Source organism: Haplochromis burtoni, unplaced genomic scaffold, assembly GCF_018398535.1.
Source record: "Haplochromis burtoni strain Fernald_Lab_line unplaced genomic scaffold, NCSU_Asbu1 Contig_448, whole genome shotgun sequence".
NCBI classification, from domain to species: domain Eukaryota; kingdom Metazoa; phylum Chordata; class Actinopteri; order Cichliformes; family Cichlidae; genus Haplochromis; species Haplochromis burtoni.
The window spans coordinates 109,188-131,493 of record NW_024582809.1 but is presented as its reverse complement, the minus strand read 5'-3'; the positions used below and the strand labels follow the sequence as shown (position 1 = coordinate 131,493).

The 22,306-nt window shown below is 40.2% G+C and overlaps 2 protein-coding genes across 6 annotated transcripts in view; both read left to right on the top strand.

The window, feature by feature from the left end:
- Nucleotides 1-19,163, top strand: part of LOC102311447 (low-density lipoprotein receptor) — a 31,550-nt gene extending 12,387 nt beyond the window's left edge. The window contains exons 1-18 of one of the 3 annotated variants that reach the window (XM_042213521.1): nucleotides 9,038-9,318; nucleotides 13,249-13,374; nucleotides 13,638-13,760; nucleotides 14,077-14,445; nucleotides 14,629-14,751; nucleotides 14,874-14,990; nucleotides 15,164-15,286; nucleotides 15,406-15,534; nucleotides 15,646-15,817; nucleotides 15,961-16,188; nucleotides 16,845-16,963; nucleotides 17,069-17,208; nucleotides 17,527-17,668; nucleotides 17,758-17,895; nucleotides 17,979-18,155; nucleotides 18,600-18,677; nucleotides 18,812-18,972; nucleotides 19,081-19,163. In XM_042213521.1, coding sequence (XP_042069455.1) covers nucleotides 9,237-9,318; nucleotides 13,249-13,374; nucleotides 13,638-13,760; nucleotides 14,077-14,445; nucleotides 14,629-14,751; nucleotides 14,874-14,990; nucleotides 15,164-15,286; nucleotides 15,406-15,534; nucleotides 15,646-15,817; nucleotides 15,961-16,188; nucleotides 16,845-16,963; nucleotides 17,069-17,208; nucleotides 17,527-17,668; nucleotides 17,758-17,895; nucleotides 17,979-18,155; nucleotides 18,600-18,677; nucleotides 18,812-18,972; nucleotides 19,081-19,119 — 2,586 coding nt within the window. In that variant the 5' untranslated portion in view covers nucleotides 9,038-9,236 and the 3' untranslated portion in view covers nucleotides 19,120-19,163. Of the gene's footprint in view, nucleotides 1-9,034; nucleotides 9,319-13,248; nucleotides 13,375-13,637; nucleotides 13,761-14,076; nucleotides 14,446-14,628; nucleotides 14,752-14,873; nucleotides 14,991-15,163; nucleotides 15,287-15,405; nucleotides 15,535-15,645; nucleotides 15,818-15,960; nucleotides 16,189-16,844; nucleotides 16,964-17,068; nucleotides 17,209-17,526; nucleotides 17,669-17,757; nucleotides 17,896-17,978; nucleotides 18,156-18,599; nucleotides 18,678-18,811; nucleotides 18,973-19,080 lie in introns of those variants that run through there. The other 2 variants (XM_042213522.1, XM_042213523.1) reach the window with 2 other exon arrangements.
- Nucleotides 1,947-3,690, top strand: LOC102311769 (low-density lipoprotein receptor). 3 transcript variants are annotated; one of them, XM_042213526.1, is made up of 5 exons: nucleotides 1,947-2,234; nucleotides 2,321-2,458; nucleotides 2,572-2,768; nucleotides 3,049-3,171; nucleotides 3,309-3,690. In XM_042213526.1, the coding sequence occupies exons 2-5, from the start codon at nucleotides 2,448-2,450 to the stop codon at nucleotides 3,440-3,442; spliced, it is 465 nt and encodes a 154-aa protein (XP_042069460.1). In that variant the 5' UTR covers nucleotides 1,947-2,234; nucleotides 2,321-2,447; the 3' UTR covers nucleotides 3,443-3,690. The 3 variants fall into 3 exon arrangements, 2 of the variants coding, with proteins under 2 accessions (XP_042069460.1, XP_042069459.1); XR_006052890.1 differs by having other exon boundaries at nucleotides 1,948-2,234; nucleotides 2,572-2,836; XM_042213525.1 differs by lacking the exon at nucleotides 2,572-2,768 and having other exon boundaries at nucleotides 1,950-2,234.
- Nucleotides 19,164-22,306: the final 3,143 nt, after the last annotated feature.

The following is a 22,306-nucleotide window of genomic DNA, read 5'->3' as shown; positions in this document are numbered from 1 at the left end:
CAAACAAAACACTGAAAAAAGCCCAACAATAACATTTTTAGGTTGTCTAAGTGACTTATATATTACGTTTAACCCGAGCAGCGAAACTCCGCGGTGATCTGAAAATGATGTGCCGGGAGTTGTGTTGTTCTCGGCCGCATCAGTAACCCTCGAGCTCCCGGCTAGCTGTCGAGCTGGTGGCTAGCAGACGCCTCTGAAAACGTCGAAGCACTTTTGCAAATATGGGATATCTTGATAAACCGAGCAGATATTTGATGTTTACACAACTACTTTCTCGCCTGAAAATATGTTAAAAGTTTATTTTGTGACCCAGAAAGATTAGTATGAGTAATTTTAAAACTTAGTAGCGGCCGCCATTGCTGGAAACTGGAGTTTGGCTGGGCCGCGCTATGAATTCTGGGATATGGCAGTAATTTGGACAGCCTTCGGCGCGTCGCTGTGACGTAATCGGTCTACAAATGCGGCCTCAGGAGGATGCAGCCCATGAATTTGGACATGTCCAGAGTATAATCGCAGCCTTTGCGGTTAGAAAATTGCACTTGATCATGTCGCGTTATTATCGCAAATGCGATATATCGTTCAGCCCTAATTAACAATACTAGTTGCTTTCTTAAACGGTTAAAACCAGCCAGTCCAAGTCTAACGAAGTTCATGGAGGGTTTTTATCTGAAATGGTTTAACATATAAAGCCAGAGCTTCAATTGTTGAGCACCGCACTAATTGTTAATAGAATACAATAGAATTGAATTCAGTTTTATTGTCAAACGCAATAAAATTGCATTTGCATCCATCCATAAAGTGCTTTAGCAATAGATATATTACAAAATATATATTAGCAATAAGATATATAGATATGTTACAAAAATGGGTCTATTATAGGTATGTTACAATGTACACAGTATGAAGGTATGTTATGAACAGAGATGGGCAGTAATATGATTACTTTTTTCAAGTAACGAGTAAAGTAAGGGATTACTATTGCAAAAACGGTAATTAGATTACCGTTACTTTTGCGTAGGAACGCTGCATTACTGCGTTACTAAAACCGTGATTTTTTTGCGAGAATGTCTCACGACAGTGACGTAAGCGAGTGCGCCGTTAGTGACAACAGCTGTGTGCAGATCAACAATGGATCACATATCGATTGTGGGAGAGAGTATGAGCGTGCAGCGTTTAAAGCGTGGAAGTACTGACCTTACTTTGAGTTTGATTCCATAAAAAGTGACAAAAACATTAGCGTCCGTTGTGCGTGGGAAGAAAACTTCTTTTTACAGCGAAAAAACCCCTAAACTTCCAAGCAAGTGCGCAACGACGTAATGGGAAACTCACAGAGAAACTCGCGGATTCTTCAACTGACCGCGGCACACCTGCACCAGGGTAAACCTCCGCCTACCACTCCTGCTTTACAGGTGAAAATAGAGCAACAGGACCGCTGAGTCTTTGACTTTATTTATTTTCTGCTGTGTTTTACTTGCATCTATTTGAAAGAGTGAGTGTAAACACAAAAAATATTTTATGTGCTGGAATGTGCAGAAAATAGGTTTAAATGTTAAACTAATTTATTCAAGTCAGAGAATGTTGCATATAATTAATTTTTGCTTGATGCATAAAGTTAAAAGATTAAAACTAATAAAACAAGTTTTAAAAAGAGACTTTTCCATTTGATTACATTTTGTATGATGGATTATGCAGTAAAAGTAGAATTGGGCTGAAAGATCTATCGCTTTATCACCTGTTCAGGTTGTAAATCGTGTTTATAAAAGTAACTAAGTAATTAATTACTTTTGAAAATAAGTAGTCAGTAAAGTAACGGGATTACTTTTTTGGGGAAGTAATCAGTAATTAGTTACTGATTACTTTTTTCAAGTAACTTGATCAACACTGGTTATGAATATGCTATAACTATAAGTATGTAGAGGCTGTAGTGAGTGTACAAGCTATGTACAGGATATAAATATGAAAACTATACAGAAATATGAAATATGAACTATGCAAGTTATAAACAGTTGTAGAACTATAATAATTGTATTGTAAAGAATGATTGTCTATAGTTAATCGGTTTAACTCAAGTTGTATTTCTTTCTAAAAACAGGAGAAAGTATTTTGGACAGATATGAGGAAAGCTGCTGTGTTTAGTGCCAACCGCTTGACAGGAAGCGACATCACTAAGATGGCAAAGGACCTGGGCCAGCTAAAAGACATCGTACTGCACCACAACCTCAAGCAGCCAGCCAGTAAGGAAATTTGTACATTCGAGATATTAAAAAGAATCTGTGAAAATAGAATTTTTTTTTCTTATGCCTTCCCTGTTTTATTTTAGGTGCAAACTGGTGCACGAATGGAGGTTGTGAGTTCCTGTGCCTACCTGCCCCTCAGAACGACCCACAGTCTCCCAGATACACCTGTGCCTGTCCTGATGGCATGGTCCTGAGACCTGACATGAAGAAATGCGTGGCAGGTAAACATCTGCACCTCTTGTTACTAAAACAGATGGAATTAAAATCAAATCTTGAAATTCAGCCAGCTGCACCTCCCCTTAAAGATAAAACTGCTGCTCCACTCCCACCACAGGGTCCCACAAATCCTGCTGCACCCAGGCAGCCAGACCCAACCACCACAACTACAACCACCAACAAACACACAACTACCTCTGCTGTGCAGCCTAATCCTAAAGAACAGCTCTGGAGATATTATGATTCAGTTCATCCAACACAGCCATACTGCACCTCTGACTGACCAGGAGCTGAGTGATGCCCTGGTCCAGATCTGTGAGGAGATACCCGATGACATCAGTCGTTAATAGCATGTCCCGATGTTGTCAGGCATCATACAAGAAGTGGGGGCCATATTCATTGCTAAAGAGCAGACTTACTAAAGATGCGGTGTTAGATTAAATAAGTGTTTTTTATGTGTCACCTATCTGAATATTACTGATCATTGATTGTTATGTTCAGAAACACATTAGCAAAGCTTCTGCATGTGAGTTTTCAGTTGGCTAATCATCTTTTGTTCATGAATATTATTTAAAATATTTCTTTGTCTCTGCAGACAACAACAAGTGTTTGACCGGAAATGGCGGATGCTCTCACCACTGCAACGATCTAAAGATTGGATACAACTGCTCCTGCCCTGCTGGATACAGGTTAAAAGCAGACAACAAAACCTGTGAAGGTGAGCTAACAGACACATTTCTGCACCCTAACAAGCAGGCCATGGGTCATAAACGTGATTTAAGAAAGTTTATTAGAAACTACTTTTTTTAAGAATCCAAAGATGCCAAGTTCTTTCTTTTATTTGTTTGTTTGCAGACATCGATGAATGCACTGAGCCGGACACTTGCATTCAGATTTGCATCAACCTCCCAGGCAGCTACAAGTGTGATTGTGAAGAGGGCTATGAGATTGAACCTGCCACCAAGACCTGTATAAAAAGTTATATATAAAAAGTTAATGCATTGGTATTGATGACCAATATTAATACTACATTTTACTATACTGCCACCAATTGTCTGTTTTGTCGTATCCACTTATGGATGCCAACAGGAGGACACATGACCAAATCTTGGAATAAACGTAACCATGTAACACTCACTGAGTTACAGAAAATGTTTGAAATGTCAAACATGGGTCTTAAGGTCAAATATTGCCATCATAAGTTTCACTATTAAAACATTAGCTTCCTTTAAATCAGTTACCTGTATTTTCAAATTCTTGGACAAACTGTGAATAATTCCTTACATAACCTGAAGTCTGTGCTTTACTCAGTATTGTGTCACACCTTTAAGGAAGTAAACACTGAAGGCCAACTGAGCTGTGTTTTAACACAGTCTTAAGCTGCTGCCTGACCTTCCGTATATCCTCTGGATATGAACAGAGCTGATGTTTCACCTCTGCCTCACTTTGATGATGTTTTGTGACAACAGTCTCTGGACCTGCTGTGATTCCTGAGGTGTGTGTACATCACATGTTTCTGACTGTTTAGGTTGGAAAGTCAGCCAGCTGTGTACGCAGGGTGTTTCCAGACTTCTCAGAAGCTCTTATTTGTCTGAGGTTCGATGGAGCTGAGGCCCAGTCACTCTCCACTACTTTACAGAATAAAAACCTTGCTGCTGCGGCTTACCTGTTACACTTCCAGTATGAGCACTTACAACTGCTGATTGTAGAATTCAGGAATCACAAGGTTGTAATACATGAGTACTGTAACTTGTTCTTCTGCTGATGTGTGGTGACTTTGGGACTTCAGAACAGTTTCATTATTTCTGCACTTTTTCTGCCTCTGTGGCTGTGTGGTGTTGGATATACTGCATAGAGTATTTTCAGATTATAATTTCAATGCACGGATGTACCGCTTGCAAAATCATTATAATTTATGGACACATAGCTAGTTACCTCTTCTACCACACATGTAGCGTTGTTTACATACACTCATCATGGGCATTAATGTCATGCTTGGACCCCTTTTGCTTCCAGAAATGCTTCAATTCTTTATGGCATAAAGTCAACAAGATGCTGGAAGCATTCCTCTGAGATCTTGCTCCATGCGGATATCACTGTTTGGGGTTTCTAACCTAAACCGTGGCAGTGTCACACCGTTGATGCAGATTTGTCAGCTGCCCATCCATCCTGCAAATCTACCATGTCACCACATCCCACTGGTGCCTCATTGGATGATCTGGTAGCTGTGGAGACCATTTGAGTACTGTTAATGTAATAGAGGATTAACGGGTGATAAGTTTAAAACAGAAGGGAAACCCTTCTGACGGGAAGAGCAGTGGAGCAGCCAAGGGAAGTAGTAAATATAAACTCAAGTTGTTAAAACTATAATTTATTTACAAAAATAAAGCACTAAAATACTCTGGCCAGGCAGAAAAATGAAGTTAAAAACATTAAAAGCAGTTAAAACAATACAGCTAAAATCCACTAGCCTCAGCCATGAAGATCAAGTCCCATAAGAGTCCAAACGGCGCAGAAACCAACAGGATCGTCGTCGTCCTGTCTGACTCTTCGTTCTGGTGTGCCAGGTTAATGATCAGGAGGGCATCTCCCCGGAACAAATCACATAACAAAACAAAAGCATGCAAAAACCCAACAAAATAAAACACTACATGTTAAAAATAAATAAAAATCAAAGAATAAAACAAAACACTACATGCAAGGAAATAAAAATAATAAGTTAAACTTTGTCCATTCCACCCTGTGACATGAACTCATTGTCATGTTCAGGAAACCAGTTTGAAATGATCTAAACTGACACTCAGTTGATACTAAGGGGCCGATAATATGGTGAGACATAGATTAGGCATACTTTTAGATTAAAGGCATTTTTTCATTTGAGCTTTTAAACGGCTTTGTTTTTTTTTTAGTGTGAGACTGTGTGAAGTTTAGATTATGCTGGACAAAGAACTTTAAAGAATTATTTTCAATATAAACAACTACTCAGCATTATTGGCACATTTATCAGAACTGAAAAGTTAGTTGCTGATGATGTTACTCCATTAGATTGTATTCCTAACAGCTGGAGGCCAACAAGAAGAAATCCCAATAAGTAAGTTTTGGAAGTATTTATAAGTTTTAGTCTTCTAAGTAAGAAACATCTCAGGGGAAACTATTTATTTCTTCCCTCCATGAAACACGTGGGAAGGTGTAATTATCCAATTTCACCACTAGGAGGAAGTCTCATACAAATAGAAGAAATATGTTAGGCTTGACCCAGTGAACTCACACTCATGCTCTTTAGATCTGGCTGTGATTTTAAGCCCATACACCCAAAGAGCTTTCTTCAGTGAGTTAAAAAAAAAAAATCCCAGAAGTACAAAATCAGGAGTCCTTCAGTTCATTTATACCTTTAATCCTCTTATTAATTCTGCCATGGTCAAAGCATCCAAGAGAATCTAAAAGTAGATGTTGTAACAGTCTCACTCCAAGTATGGTGATACCAGCAAATCAAAACAGAAACTCTTCTTGCAGATGACAAACGGCATTGCTATTCCCTTAAAATGTTTGCTCCTGAATGTACAGTATGCCTAAGGAGATGTACACATCGCAGACTCCAGAAGGTCCACACTGTTGATTCATAAGGATGAGAGGAGGAAGGGGACAAACTAGTTTTCCTTATTTCTAGAAACCCTTGGACTGCCCCTGCAGCAACTTAAAAGCAGCTGTTAACATCTGCGGAGGGAGGAGGGGCAGCAGCAGCAGTAGCAGTGGAAAAGTAATTCACACTAATTTTGGGCTTCTTTGCCACGACAAAGCAGTGAACATACACGTCACACAAACAGCACACATATCTGGTAACATGGACATATGTGTGTAATTTTATTTATTTACTTTTCCTTGTATAATTTTAAATTATATTAAGAGCTTTTTGTCAGAAGAAGCTTGAAGTCCAAGTCCATGAAGAGTTCCCTTTAATGGCTTCACAATAACTTTTATACTTCTGCGTTTCTGTCAGCAATAAAATAATTTATTGCTCTAAAGGAAGTTCCACTGTGTTCACAGGCAGCACAGAGACGTGCTGATTTTAAGTAGAAAAACGATTTGGCTGACAATGTTATATGATTTCAGAACCACAAATGTTCAGAGACAGACCTGAATTAGGGGAAGACTGTGAGTTGCAAAGATTTCACACAACACTGAGATAAAGACACACTCGTGCTCTTGGAAAAAGTTGTGTAAGTGTGTGAGCGTGTGTGTTTGTACTCTTCCGATTTCTGATTTGTTAGTTGTATTTTAACTGGAACCTGTTAGACATTAGCTGCTTTGCCATCACATCTGGCCTTCGGGCATCAGAGTGTGCACATGAATTACGTATGCATGTGCACACTTATCAGCTTTGTTGGCCCTGAGACACTCGTAATTTTCACAACTCAAGGCATTTAATGATGTGGTGTGTTTCTGACTGAGTCCAGTTCTCTCTTTAGTAGAAGAGCGTCAATAAGAATTCAAGGCTGCCTGAATTCACAGAGCAGGGAAGATTTATAGGAACTAGTCTACTATTTATTCCATCTCTGGTATCTTCAACTATTAATATGTTTGCTAATGGAGGGAAGCAAAATATCAATTCAGGGTACGAATCAGTGATTGGCAATCAGGGTGTGAACACAGAATACCAACACTGTAGATAGGGAGACTTGGAGACACAGTAGTCATCAGGATAAGATGGAGAATGTTGGCAATAATTCAGAAAGCTGCTGATTAATTAGGACTGAGTGATGCTGGATAACATTCCCACTCTTATGTCAAAGAACAAGATCATGTTAATGGCAACAAGCAACGAGAAACAGCATATGGTTTATTTGCACCCATGCTCCCCCCAGTCATGGTACCACTGTATATTCCAAATCTATAACAACTGTATATAATGATAATATGTATATGCTAGAAAAAAATGTTTTCACTGACATTGTTCTGAAATAAAATAAAATAATGGCTTACTTCCATTTAGCAGTTTGAGGTCCAGGTGGCCCAGTGTCACACTAGAGTGGAACAGGTCCAACCTGTTAACAGCAGTGGTGATACTGTGTTTGTATTAGGGGACAAAATGGGGTTTGTAAGTCATTATTAAGGAGCCTTTCTAATGACTCACAGGCCTCTACGGAAGTAAGTAGAGTTGATGTTTGACTAAAGGTACCGGCCATGATGTAGGCACTATTTAAAGTGTACACATGGTTTCAGAGCTGCGCCTCTGTGTGTGTTAGCAGTGTGTGGGGGGATGCCGGGAACCAGAATATGTAATCCAGCTGCTTTTTTTACATTCCAGGAATGCCTCCCACAGATTATTCCCTGCCCCTACAAGGAGCCAAGCCCAGCTCCTCCTCCCTCTTTCTTACTCTGGGAGCACTCACACACAGCACTTTAAAAACACTAAAACACTTTATCTGCCTGATTTGACTTCTACATATGTATCATGTCCATGTATTCTGAAGCAAAACTCTCTCTTTGTCATTGGCACTGATCTCAAACCTATTAAAAATGTGATTTTCCCCAAAACATGCCAGGAAAACCTGGAATCACTTTTCTGTATAACCAGACACTCAATTTTTAGGAGTTACATCAAGTAAGCATTATGGGGAGGGATGAGGAGACAGTGATGTGGCAGACCACTTTTCCTGGCTGTAGAGGTTTTTCCAGGGAAGAAGGCGTCTCGCCCCCAGAGTACCTGACTGATTCCAGTAAATTGCAGCTTTTTCTGCAGCAAACAAAGTGCTTCACTTATAAAGCCGATATTTTGCTTTGCAAATGATCTGCCTGCGCTTGAAGATCGACCAGTGACTGTTGACACAAATAACCTTTGCATAGACCTGGTTAATACAGTAAGCTAAAGTATGGCAGTTTGTCAGCGTTAAAGCATCCCGACAATTCAAGGCATTATGATCAGGAGAGCGGTCAGGCTGCAGCGAAACTGATGGAGTACAAAGATATGTATCGTACATATCTGCGCTGCATTCGGCCCATTAATATGAATTATTTCTCATCATTATTTTGCTTTTTCAGTCATTTTTGTGTTAGAATCATTCATGAATTGTCTGGTTAATTTTTAATATGGAATTTAGGTTGAATAAAAGGGTGGTGGTGGAGGGGGCTGAAAGTTGTACAACAACCACACTCTAAATGTGTGTGGCTCTCATCACTGTTTCTTTCTTGCTACTATTTAACTCCACATGTTGTAGCACACTCTCACACTTGCTCTTTTTGTTGTTTTCATTTACCAAAGTGTTATCATCACAGTCAGTCTGGCTGTAGTGAGACTGCATGTGATATCTTTTGTGGCTTTTTTGTAAAAGGTGCTATCAATGTGTTACAGATAGTGCAGTCAGAGTTTCCTCTTCCTTTCAGACATATTATACGTTCTAAAACACACACACACACACACACACACACACACACACACACACACACACACAGGAGGAAGCTATGCTTTTTCATGGTGGAGTGATGGAACCAGTAGGCTCCACCCCCAAGCAATGCTCAAGGCCAAATTCAAACATCACACCACTGGTTTGGCACCGCCCTCGTGCCAGCCTCATAGAAAGTGGTGAGATGTGACACGGGCTCCTTAATATATTTTGCTCACAGTCGACATTCACGGACCAGCACTGGGTGACTCTGCTCTGGGATTCTGTCTCCTCCGGAGTCTTTTTACGCACAGATACAACCGCGAACTCTTCCTTCTTTTTTCACATATGTGCGCGCAGCTGACTTCTATTTTGTAGCTGACAATATAAGAAGAAACGGGACATGTTTGGGATTTGGAAGGGACTCGCCGGGCTGTCCGCTTGCTGGTGTCTGTTGATGCTTATTCATTGTTTGCCTCAAACAGGTAAGGAAATAGATTTCACGGTAACTGCATTTCCTTTCTCGTGTTTTTTTTCTTTTCTTTTTTTTTTTTTTTTTTTTTTTAATGAAAGGTGTAATAACCTGATTCTTTGTATCGGTACATAAAGATGTACAAGTCAATAATTTTGACGATAATTCCACAACGTGGTTTACGATTTCTGCATATATGAATGAATGTACGCACGGCGTTTTGATTGGTTCGTTTCGCTGTAAAATGAAACAGAACATCCAACCATGCTCGACTTGCCGGCCGGCTTTGAGTTTCGGGTGGGCGTGGCCCAAAAAGGCCGTTGTCAACGAATGGAGCTGGGAGGGGTGGAGGGTGCGGCTGAAAGGCGAGGCTTCCTCCTTCAAGCGGGATGCAGGAAATTGGATGCAAGAAAGTCTGCATTTTTACTGTAGCTGCGCACATTTGTTGAAAAATATCCGAGGAAATAGCTTCGAAGTACTTTTACTGACTGCATAAAGAATGAGTTAATGTACATGTTAATGGACAGTTTGGACACTCAGAGGTTTCCAGGCCTCACAGAAGACAGGATGTAGCCTACGTTTTCCACTGTGACGCAAAATGGGGGAAACTGAGCCAGAAGAGACGCAGAAACCTTTGAGTACAAATATGAACTAAAGAGAATTAACTGAACAAAGCAGATAATAAAAAGGCGGATATATCCCATAACTGGCTTAAATTGAATATTTAACACGATGAAACATTAACATTCATTAAAAAGGGAATGAAACATTCATTTAATGAAGATTCAGTATTTAAAACGTGTTTAATTGTTCCCTCATATCATTAGCATTCAGGCTTTTGTGCCATGTTAAGTCTCGGGCTGATCCTTACATCGTCCCATTGTCGTCCTCAAACATGGTCACTGAATGAGTGAACTCCCTCGGAGGAATCAATGTTCTGCAGCACAATTTTGCCCCCTGCTTCATTAACCCTCCCTAAAATCTGTACTCTCCAACAAGAGCTTTTCAGATTTCCGCTTCCATTCATCATATTTGCTAGTGTATGTATAGCTGTGCATGTCTGTGTGTGTGCGTGTGTGTGTGTGTAATAAAAGCCTTCGTTTTCCTACATGGGAGAAGAAACCTTTACAATGCAGTGACTCACAAATAGAGACACTTTATAGTCTTGCCTATTTATTATTTAGAAATACCTCCAGCTTTAGAGTATAGGAATCATTCACGCATTAACATAGTCTTTACATAGGCTTAAAATACTAAAATTATTTGAAGGTTACAAAGTAAAGCATTGCAAGTTTTGCTCTTCTGCAGATGGCCACCTCATTATCAAGTCTTGCACTTGTTCAAAGCATGTTTCAATCTAACGTCATTCGAGCACATTACTGTCTTCATTTATCAGGCAATGACTCCACTGGACTCAATAAAGTGCAGCTACATGACCGGACTAATCATCATAAATCCAGACCTAATGCACAAGTGAGTGCTGCCGGTCCTCGTGATGGATATCCATCCTGGTTATTAATTAACTGCTGGGTATATGATTGAATAAATAAAGCCTTCTCTTTATGAAGGCTTCTGGTGTGTGTATATTGCAGACACGTACCACAGAAAGACAGCAATGTATTGTTAGAGAACAAAGTCTCATGTAGTCACAAGGGATGATTGTTGTCACTCAGCATTGTGACTGATTCTGTAAAGCCAGTTTCTGCTGTCAGACAAGCTTCAGCTTTACTACATTTTGAACTGAACCATAGCGGCCGGGCATGTGTTTAAGGTAGTGCCTGAATAGCCTAGTATGGTAGTGTTGTATGTGTGAGGTCTGGTGGCTTTGAAGGTTTATACTGTGGGTATAAATAGAAACTGGAGGGTGCACTTTCTCTTGCAGAAACAAAGTACGCTCTACCTGAGCTTTCTGACATCCTGTTCAAACTAGTAAACATACTGGCAGTTTGTGGTCTTAGGTTTTAAGGCTCTAGCTGACTAGATAGACTAGAGGTAGTTTTTGATGCAGTAGTGATACTTCTGAACTTAGTTTTCAGATTATAAATTGACTAAAAGTGATAAAGATCAGTTTCTATTTAAACTGCAGTGTTCACAAATTTGCTTTATGACATGTTATGAACAAAGTGGCAAACGAGGCCACGAACCGTTGGGGAATTTTTGAACATTGAGGTCTAAAAATGTCAAACACAAAACAGAGAGAACTTACCAGTATATCACCGTCATCAGCCAGGTGCAAACTTTAATTTTGTCTCTGAGAAAGACTTACGGTAAAGAGTTCATGGAAACCTCATTTTACTTAGCAGTCTTAATGAGAGACTAAAGAGACTTGTGGGAAACATTAGCAGTGGAAAATGAAAACATAGGCTTGGGAAGTTTATATTTTCCACCCTTGGGGACGAGGTTGAAAGTTTAAAGATCGGGAAGAAGCAGCTTTTAACCTGCTTTGGTTCCTCCTTTTTTTCAGTGGATTCGATTTAAATGGCTGCTTCATAAAGGGGAAATGAGTGAGAGTTCTTTAAAGTTTGCTGTAGATGTAAACTGAGCACTGAATGACGTGCTCTATGTGCGTTAGTTCTTTAGTATGTTTTGGAAAGTCTGTTCCTGGAACCTCTGCTGGCTGTTTGCCAGGCTTCATCCTACGTTTGTGTCAGAAGTGGACATGCAGAGCGTTTTTTTCCCCCCTTTAAGGGAAACTGAGACTCAACTAAATGTTGCTAAAATAGCAAGACAAGAAATACAGTACATTTCTCAATTCAGTGTTACTTTTCACAGTGCCAGAAAAGCAGGGAGGCAACCCTTGGCCACATATCAAGTGTTGAGAAAGCATCCTCTCTTTGTGCTATAACCATCCGCACCAACTTATCGTAATCAGTCAGACTTGTTCTGTTTCTTTTGTAACGCGTCATCACTCATTTACACTTCTGGGATGACAGAATTTCTTCTGTTTAGAGCCTCCGCCTCCATCTGCGGGTCACTGTGGTGATGCTGTTATGAGGAATGCCACTTTGGGACCAATCAGCAACTGGTGGTGTGATGGTTCAACTCCTCCCATGCTATTGTCTTAAAGGGATAGCCTGACAGTAAGCTAAGCCTCCAGGTCACAGGAGGGACAGGCACTGAGGAGGGGATGGAGGATGACGCATATTTGGGGCAGTGTCCGGCTTTTTTTAATGGCTATTTCACTGAGGTGACCGCCGCGACCTGTGAGCCTGAAAGAAACCATGGTCAGTTTAAGGTTGCAAAGCTTTAAACTTTTAAACACAGTAGTGAAACGTTTGTCTCCTACATGAAACGATGCTTTGCCATGGTCCATCTGTACACATCTGATGTGGCACACGTTTAAGCCACATAAACCAGGGTATTTACCCAGATAAACAACTCTTTGCTGAAGAGAGAAACGAGACTGAATACATTTTCTGTTTTTGTCTATATCTTTTGACTAAGTTTGTAAAAACTGGGCCTTGCATGTGAATGACTTCGGGGGGAATAATTCTTTGTCGAAATACTTTATATTGAAGTCACTTTGATTAGTTCTAACATGAGACACAGTGTCAATAACTTAATTTGTTAATTTCCTGAGTGAAGCAATAAGTAAAACCTGTTTTTTCTCTCCCTTTTTTACAGCATCACTTATCCGTACTTCACTGTCTTTGACTCTGAGTAACACATTAACAAATTTCCTTTGTTAGCACATTTGGATTTGTTTTCTTTTTTACACCGTTGTTTGTCTGAACCTCAGTGGCCTTCAGTTGTAATTTTTTCCCTCCGTGTGTATTTTTCAGTGATTCATTAACAGCACAGTAATAACATTTTTTAGGGCCAATAAGCTGTGAGCTAATTGATGAGTGCTGATAAGAAGATCTGGTGATATTGAATGTAAACCAGGGTGGCAGTTTGTCCTCACGTCACACTGAACTCCAGTTGTGATTTTTGTCTTTCACAGATGCAGCCTACATATGCAACGCCAATCAGTTTAAGTGCGGAAATGGGAGGTGCATCACCCGCAGGTGGATTTGTGATGGAAGTGATGATTGTGGTGATGGAACTGATGAGCTGCCCGCTAGCTGCGGTATGTTATCACATATCAGCTACACCTTACACTTGGGATTCTTGAGGTTTTTTTATGCTTGACGGACCAATTTCCTGATGATTTTTTAACATTTAGAAAATAGTTTTGGATCAAACTGTCACCACAGGGAATCAGAAACACATTAACAAAGTCACTGCAGCTTCTACAAGTAAATGATTGTTAAGCTTTACGACATAATAACAAAAAGCTGTGTCTCTCTGTGGTCACGTGAAATGAGTCACGCTTCATGTTTCTCTCCTCAGGAGTCAAAATCTGTCGGGATTCGCAGTTCAACTGTGGCGATCCCATGAGCCAGTGCATATCAAAAGACTGGCAATGTGACGGCAAAGCCGACTGTACTAACGGCGCTGATGAGAAAAACTGCAGTAAGTTTTCTACCAGAGCCGAGTTTTTCTACACCTCAAAGTTCATGCTAAAGCATCCACAAACAAGACACGACTAACTGAAAGTGTTTTTGGCAAGAATGAATTTTGTTCAATGTATAATATTAATATCTCAAAAGGGATTTGAAGAACAGACTTAAAGTCAAGTAATCTTTAAAAAAAAAAAGCTAATACTAGTAGTGTATTTATAATCCTGAAGTCTAGTTAATACATATAAATAAATATGTAATAAGTGTTGTTATTGATATCATAATTGATCGATTTCTAACTCCTATCCTCCTCTCATGTTTCACCACAGCGGCCAAGCAGTGTGACGACCGTGAGTTTCGTTGTGCCAATGGCCAGTGCATATCCAAGAGCTTTGTTTGTGACAGCGACAACGACTGCTCAGATGGCTCAGATGAGGCGTCCTGTCCCAAACCCACCTGTAACTCTCGCTCCTTCCAATGCAACAACTCAATGTGTGTGCCTGCGATATGGCGCTGCGATGGAGACAGAGACTGCTCCGATGGGTCTGACGAGTGGCCCCAGAACTGTGAAGGAAGGAAGCCAGAGAAGACGTGCAGACCTCACGAGTTCCAGTGTGCGAATGGGGACTGTATCCACGGCAACTGGAAGTGTGACGGAGGGTTCGACTGCCTGGATCGTTCGGACGAGGCTAATTGCAGTGAGTTTTTAAAAATTTCTTATTGTTAAAGCCAACCTGCACATTACATTTTTAATGGAGACTGACAGTAAATATTTTCTGGAGGTATTATGTTTCTTCTTATTCTAATCTCTATTCCATTACTCTCTCTCTCCATCTCTCTTTTTGTGTTTTCGTTCATTTACCTTCTTCCTTCTCTTCCAGCTCATTCCACTTGCCGCTCAGATGAGTTCCAGTGTAAGGACGGCACCTGCATTAACAAAAGCCTCCAATGTAATGGACGTGCTGACTGCGGGGACCTCACTGATGAGATTGAATGTGATACAGGTAAAAAGATTTCATTCAGTTTCACCCACAAACTGTAATCAAAAGCTTCTTTCTTGAAAAGAAAGAAAGTCCCACATGATTACATTGCGGTCTCATTCATACTCCCCTGGTCTCTTCCACAGTATGTGAAGGCCCAAACAAGTTCCAGTGTCGCAGTGGGGAGTGCATCGACACGGAGAAAGTGTGCAACAAGCAGAACGACTGCAAGGACGGGTCTGATGAACCAGCGAAAGAGTGTGGTAAGTGAAGTCATCTTGTACACATTCATGGCTGCCAGCCTGTAGGGAAATATGACTAGAATACCTGACTTGACCTACATAGCTTGTGGTTTGAATGAGTAAATTCCCGGTCAGCTAAGGATTTGGTTGTCGTGAATATTATTTGAAAGCTTTTTGCCTGTTTGTCTCTGCAGACAACAATGAGTGTCTGACCGGAAATGGCGGCTGCTCTCACTACTGCAACGATCTGAAGATTGGCTACAACTGCTCCTGCCCTGCTGGATACAGGCTGAAGGCCGACAACAAAACCTGTGAAGGTGAGCGGACGGAGACATTTAAAATTCTGCCTCTTAAGAACCAGACAGATCGTAAACATGTCATTTAACAATGTGCACAATAGAAACAAACAAATGAGCCAACTTCTTCAATTCTGCAGACATTGACGAATGTGCTGAGCCAGACACTTGCACTCAGATCTGCATCAACTTGCCAGGCAGCTACAAGTGTGATTGTGAAGAGGGCTATATGATTGACCCTGCGACCAAAACTTGCAAGGCTGATTCAGGTAATGTTAGAAAGAAAGCCCACTTAAACCCACTTAACGCTTGATCCTGTGACGCAACCTTCAGACAAGACAAGCAAGTTTAACCGAACTGTCCTCCTCTGCCTCCACCAGGCACAGTGCCCACCTTGTACTTCACCATCAAACACGAGGTGAGGAAGCTGACAGTGGACCGCAGCGAGTACGTGCGTGTGATCCCACAGCTGAAGAACGCAGTGGCTCTCGACATGGATATGGCAAACAAGATGATCTTCTGGTCTGACCTGTCTCTGAAGAAAATCTACAGGTAAGAATCTTTATCTGTGTCCTTTCTTTTTTACATTTCTTTATGAGTTTCTTGCTTCATTTTGCATAGTATGGAGTGGCTCTCATTCAAGACCCATGATGCAGATGAAATTAATCTCTCCACTCTTGCCTTCCTCCAAACAGCTCTATGATAGATGTGGCTGGCAATTCCTCTCACCACAATGTGGTGGTTGAAAGTGGGATAGAGGCCCCAGAGGGCATTGCGGTGGACTGGATCCATGGCAACATCTACTGGACTGACAGTGTTTTGAAGACTATTTCTGTAGCAACAACGGACGGCAGTAAGAAGAAGACCCTGATCGCAACGGACCTGGACAAGCCACGAGCCATCACAGTCGATCCAGTAAACAAGTAAGTGTTTAAACAGACATCACAGCGAGTACGTTTCCTTACATTAATGTCACTAGATCCACTGAACATATAACACCTGTTCTTAAACAGCTCCATTGGCTTCCAATTTACCTCCGTGTCAATTTCAAGATCCTGCTTCTCACTTTCAAAGCGCTTCATAACTTTGCTCCTCCATATCTATCCGATCTTCTCCATACATACTCACCCCTCGTACACTCCGCTCTTCTTCAGCTTCCCTTCTGTCAGTTCCACCTGCTCGCCTGACTACCATTAGACTCAGAGCCTTTAGTTGTTCTGCCCCGAGACTTTGGAATGCACTTCCACTTGCTCTCCGGACCACACACTGTCTCACCACTTTTCAATCACGTCTCAAGACTCATCTATTTAGAATTGCATACACCTGATCTGTCTGAGTCCATTTTTACCTTGCCCAGTTTTTATATTTGCCTTTATACTTTTATGACTGTTTATGTCTAAATTTTATTTTACCATATTTAATATATATTTTTTGCTGCTATTGCTCATGTGTTTTTGTAAGGTGACCTTGAGGGTCTGAAAGGCGCCTATAAATAAAATGTATTACCGGTATTATAGTTTGACATGAACTGGTGCGTTTTGTCTTTAGCCTCATGATTTCTTTACTGTGTCCTCTTTAGTTTGATGTACTGGACAGACTGGGGTGAAGAAGCTAAGATTGAGAAGAGTGGGCTGAACGGTGCAGATCGCACTACTTTAGTAAAAGACAACATTGTGTGGCCGAATGGCATCACCCTGGGTAAGCACAGCTTCCTGAATGCATTTTTAGCAGTGATTTTTATTTACTGTGTAATGAAAATATCGTAGTCAAAACTATTATTTGTGTGTTTCATTTTCTTACCAGACATGGTCAACCAACGTCTATACTGGGTGGACTCCAAGCTGCACTCTCTCTCCAGCATCGATGTGAATGGAGGGGCCCGACACAGTCTCATTATTAATGAGGAAAAACTCTCCCACCCACTCTCCCTGACAGTCTTTGAGGTTAGTGATGAAGGCAGTGTATTCCCAGATTAACTATGACTCAGTAAGGTCAAAGGGATTGTTGTTATTTGATTAAAGTGCCACTAAGGATGAATCCTTTTGGTAATGATTGCAGGACGGGAACCACAAATCTGCCTGACTTATTGGCAACACTAGTTGTTTTCTTAAATTGCTAAAACCAGCCAGTCCAAGTCTAACAAAGTTCATGGAGGGTTTTTATCTGAAATGGTTTAACATACAAAGCCAGAGCTTCAATTGTTGAGCGCTGTACTAATTCTTAATCGGTTTAACTCAAGTTGTATTTCTTTCTAAAAACAGGAGAAAGTATTTTGGACAGACATGAACAACGCTGCTGTGTTTAGTGCCAACCGCTTGACAGGAAGCGACATCACTGAGCTGGCAAACGACCTGGGCCAGCCAGAAGACATCATACTGCACCACAACCTGAAGCAGCCAGCCAGTAAGGAAACATTTGTACATTAGAGATATTAAAAAATAATTTGTGAAATTAGAATCTTTTTTTCTAATGCCTTCCCTGTTTTATTTTAGGTTCGAACTGGTGCACAAATGGAGGTTGTGAGTTCCTGTGCCTACCTGCCCCTCAGAACGACCCACAGTCTCCCAGATACACCTGTGCCTGTCCTGATGGCATGGTCCTGGGACCTGACATGAAGAAATGCGTGGCAGGTAAACATCTGCACCTCTTGTTACTAAAAAAGATGGAATTAAAATCAAATCCTGAAATTAAACCCTTTATTTTTATTTTGCAGAAAGCACAGCTGCGCCTCCCAAAACTGCTGCTCCGCTCCCACCAAAAGGGCCCACAAATCCTGCTACACCCAGGCAGCCAGACCCGACCACCACAACTACAACCACCAAGAAACCCACAACTACCTCTGCTGTGCAGCCTAATCAGAAAACAGAGAAGCCTGCCGTCACTGCTCAAGGTACAGAAACTTTCTTTACATTTTTAGACACTCAGATTATTGTTCTCATCCTATTTATGATTTTTTTTAATTGTGGCCAAAAACACTGATGCTGCTTTTGGTATCATATTGTATGTATGTATTTTTCTAACTTTTGCCAAAATAGAATTTATTATTTTGACATTTACTGTATACTGGCACTGTTACAACTGTTACAACAACAGAAAGCTAACTACTTACTTACTGCCTGGTTGAAATGACCAGTAGTAGTTTTATTGAATGATATTTATTTATAGGGTGATATGATGTTGAGTTATATCTTTATGGGTAATTTTATGGCTAACTTCCTAGACTCACTCCACTGGGTGTGACGCTAAGCTAACTGTCTTCTGGCTCATGTCAAATAAGATGTTATTGTTTTTTAAGAGACTGTATGAAGAAAACATTTATTTTCTGCTTTTGCAGGTGACAGACAAGCAGCCGTGCAGCCTGAAGAAGCCCCACCCTCCCACCCTGTTGCTCTCTACGTTGTGTTGCCACTGAGTAAGTCCTACTTTTTAGCTCTTCACAGCTCTCTGTGAAACAAAACATGATATCTTAAACCTGCTCACTTACTCAAGGATACTTAATCTGCTCTCTTTTTCATTGAATGGCATTGTAACTCTTCTCTTCTGCAGTGATTTTGGCTCTTCTGGTATTTGGAGCAATGTACCTCTGGAGACACTGGCATAGGAAGAACACCAACACCATTCACTTTGACAATCCCGTGTACCAGAAAACCACCGAGGATGAGTTACACATCTGCAGGAATGGCTCTGACGGCTACGTGTATCCTGAGGTATCTTAACCTAAAACCATTTTAGAAATATTGTTTCTAAAAAAAATAAAGATTAATTAATCAGTTTGAAAGCTTTGCTCATACGATGTTGCTCCTTTTTTTTACCAGCGGCAAATGCTGAGCATGGATGACACGGATATGGCTTGACCTGCCAATGAAGAAAAAACTCGTTTTATTTGAAGTGCTGGAAACAAGAACCGCTGCTTAACAACATCATTCCCTTTCTCCGTTGACCTCATTGTGTGGCTTATGTCTCTGACCTCAGCACTGTGCCGTCCAAGCCTGCAAAAGGGTTGAAAGAAAAGGAAACAATCTTTGAAACTTAGGAAAATAGGGCATAAAGCAGTCCGACCACTAAATTATTACTAAATGAAGGACTATTGGATAGTTTCAGTAGATGATGTTCTTAGTCCTGGAGCCGTGATTCTTTTGATGCGATCTATGTTTTTTATGCCTAAAAAACATAGATAAAAAAAAGATACAGATTGTTACAACACCTTTAGGTGCCGATTTACGAGCTTAACTTGAAAAGCCTAAACCATGTTGTCTTAACACTCCCGTAAGCCTTCCAGTCACACTCTTTTAGGTTAGTGAAGTTTATGGATGCACATACAGTAAATGCCTTAGTAATCGCACTCCACTGATAGTCTTCACAGCATCATATATAGCCTTCTGTTATCCTGCATACAGAGCTTGACAGTCAGTCATTTATATTGCCGTCATCTCTAATGTTTTCTGTTTGAATCCATAAGATATGAGTGTGGTGGATTACATATGGTTTACACTGTAAATCACCAAAGCTGCTACGTTTTCTGAAGTTAACCAAAATGAAGAAAATGCTTGAAAATCCTTTTTTCTTCTTCTTTTTTTCTGTTTCTTGCTATGAAGATAATTAAGGTAAAAGTGATTGTAGATGATTTCTTACACAGCTCTATGAACTGTTTCTGTATATATTTTCTGTAAATATATCTTGGTGTCGTCTTTTTACGTTTGTAAATTTTAATCGAGAAACACTGTAAATAGGTAATAGATTATTTTATTTATTTATGGAAATATGAGAGCTACGGTTTTTGATTGTTGTCTGCTGGCTGTGAATGTGGTACTTACTACATGTTAAGTGAGGTGTTTTAATAGAGGTGGGCTAACCTCTACGTCGTGCAGCTGTTATTTAAGTTATGCCAGTCAAACCTTTGCGTACGCTGCTCAGTTTCCCGGACAAGTCACCACACCTGAGAACTCTTATTAGCATTTTAAGGTTTACACAGCAGCACTGAAGAAACTTATTATTCCTCACTCCTTTGCTTTTTCAATACAGCCGTGAATCCGATAACTTATTTTTCTTTTTCTTTTACTGTGATGTTTTGTTTTGATTGTGGGATTGAGGCACATACAGCACGACTGTACACAAAGCATAATGTTCTCATTCAACTCAGAATGTATGTATATCTTCTTCTCTTTGTTAAATGCACATATCTTTTTTTTTTTTCCTTTTCGGTTGTGTTGGTATTTTTTTAATAAAATACAAAAAAGGAAATATTTCTAATGTCTCCCTTGGCTCATTTTTAAAAAAGAGATAGCCTGTATGAATGTGGTGCTGAAGTACTCTAGTCTCAGGAAATGCAGTGCAATAAACTCCATAAACTTCTCACAGGTGAAAAAATAATGTAACCATTACATTGAGAGCATCTGTAGTGTAATGGTTTACACATTTCAAGGGAAATATCCCTGGTTCAATTCTGGGATGACGACATCTGCATTGGTCAAGTAATAAAGTTGTTGCTGTAGCTTCAACCTCTTCTGCTCTTCTCCACAAACTTAGCAATAGGTGAAGTTGTGCCAGAAATTTCCATTGTGTTTCAATCTCAGGAGGAGACACAAGTCCCTCGGGGGTTGCATCAGAAACAGTATCCATCTGTGAATAAGAAGAAGCTGACAGTAGGTTTGTAAGTACTACACAGCCCTAGTGTGATGATTAAAATTATATCATACACAACATACCTCATAACACAAGCACCTTCAACCCTGGGGACACTTGTACTTAGACCAAAGAACAACCTGAGCTATTTTTGAAGGTTTCTGAGTGTATTAATTAAAGAGGATCCACAATGGACGTATTCACTAATACCATTTTTATAAGGTTGTAATTTGAAGAAAAACCCCTGATGATGAACATAGGGAGACTTATAATAGTCGAAAAAAAATCTTTCATCCTCGAGCCCAATTCTTTTTTCAAGTGGACGTTTAAAGCGTTTAAATGTTAAGCTGATCACCTGGCTGAATGTTTGCCCTTCACTGCCAGGGCTAATTATTTAACACAACATACAATGGATGTCTGTTGACCCTGTTTTTCTTTTGTTGCCTAGAAATGCTGCCATTACTTTCCAAACACAATAAAATAAGCACACACAGTGTATAATAGTGCTGCAGCTAATAACCATTAAACTCTCATCCAGCAATTCTATTCTTTGTATTTTTCCAGAGAACAATGGGGAACTTTGTGTCCTTAAGCAAACATAAACAAATCATTTTTATCACATTCAAATAAGTGTCATTTCACCTGTTGTTGGGTTTTGTTTTGTTTTTTTACAGAGAGACATGTGGTTTAAAACACTCAAATAAAGAAAAGCCAATACCCTCTATTCATTACAACAGACAGGGGCAGCTTTTTGATTCGGTTACAGCGCAGCAGAGAATAATGCATCCATGTACTCTAATGCTTATTTTTCACCGGGAACTTAATGGCTGTCCTAATTCTGCAAAGAGTTTACTAATGGGACTTGAGTTGGTGGTTTATATTCTTGTCTTGTCATCTTAATGGACAAAAATTAAGTTTGAAAATAAACTCTTTTTTTTTCATCTCTGTACTGAGAATTTCCGAGTGGAATCGCTCTCTATTTACCCATATGCATATGGATATCCATTAAAGATAAATGGCCAAACGCATTATCCTTAATGCCCTGTGGTCAAGCAGTACACATGCATAATTCAGCCTAAGTCATTAAAGAAAAGGAAAGAAAGTGCAGCACTGTTTGAAGAGTCCAAGATGGCCCGACACACTAATAAACAAGAACAACCAAAACACATCCCCTCATAAATCTAATAACCCTCCTACATAACTCTGGTTCTCCTCTGTGTATTAAAAGGGTGCAGAGAACACTAGTGCTGGTCACTAAGGAAGAGGTGCTGTGTCTTTAATAGCAACTAGAATAATTCATCCAACTGATATAGTCCACTTCATGGAAAAATTAAGACACACTGCAAGTATATAAACCAATGACAGAGACCATGAAGACTTGTTAAGTAACAGCCTGATGAAGCCTGCACCTCTTTCGGC

Bases quoted from the DNA above. Each gene is read 5' to 3' on its own strand.
- LOC102311769 (XM_042213525.1), top strand. From the start codon at position 2,114: ATGAGGAAAGCTGCTGTGTTTAGTGCCAACCGCTTGACAGGAAGCGAC. The intron at 2,459-3,048 runs GTAAACATCTGC...TTGTCTCTGCAG, and splicing joins CATGAAGAAATGCGTGGCAG to ACAACAACAAGTGTTTGACC. The intron at 3,172-3,308 runs GTGAGCTAACAG...GTTTGTTTGCAG, and splicing joins AGACAACAAAACCTGTGAAG to ACATCGATGAATGCACTGAG.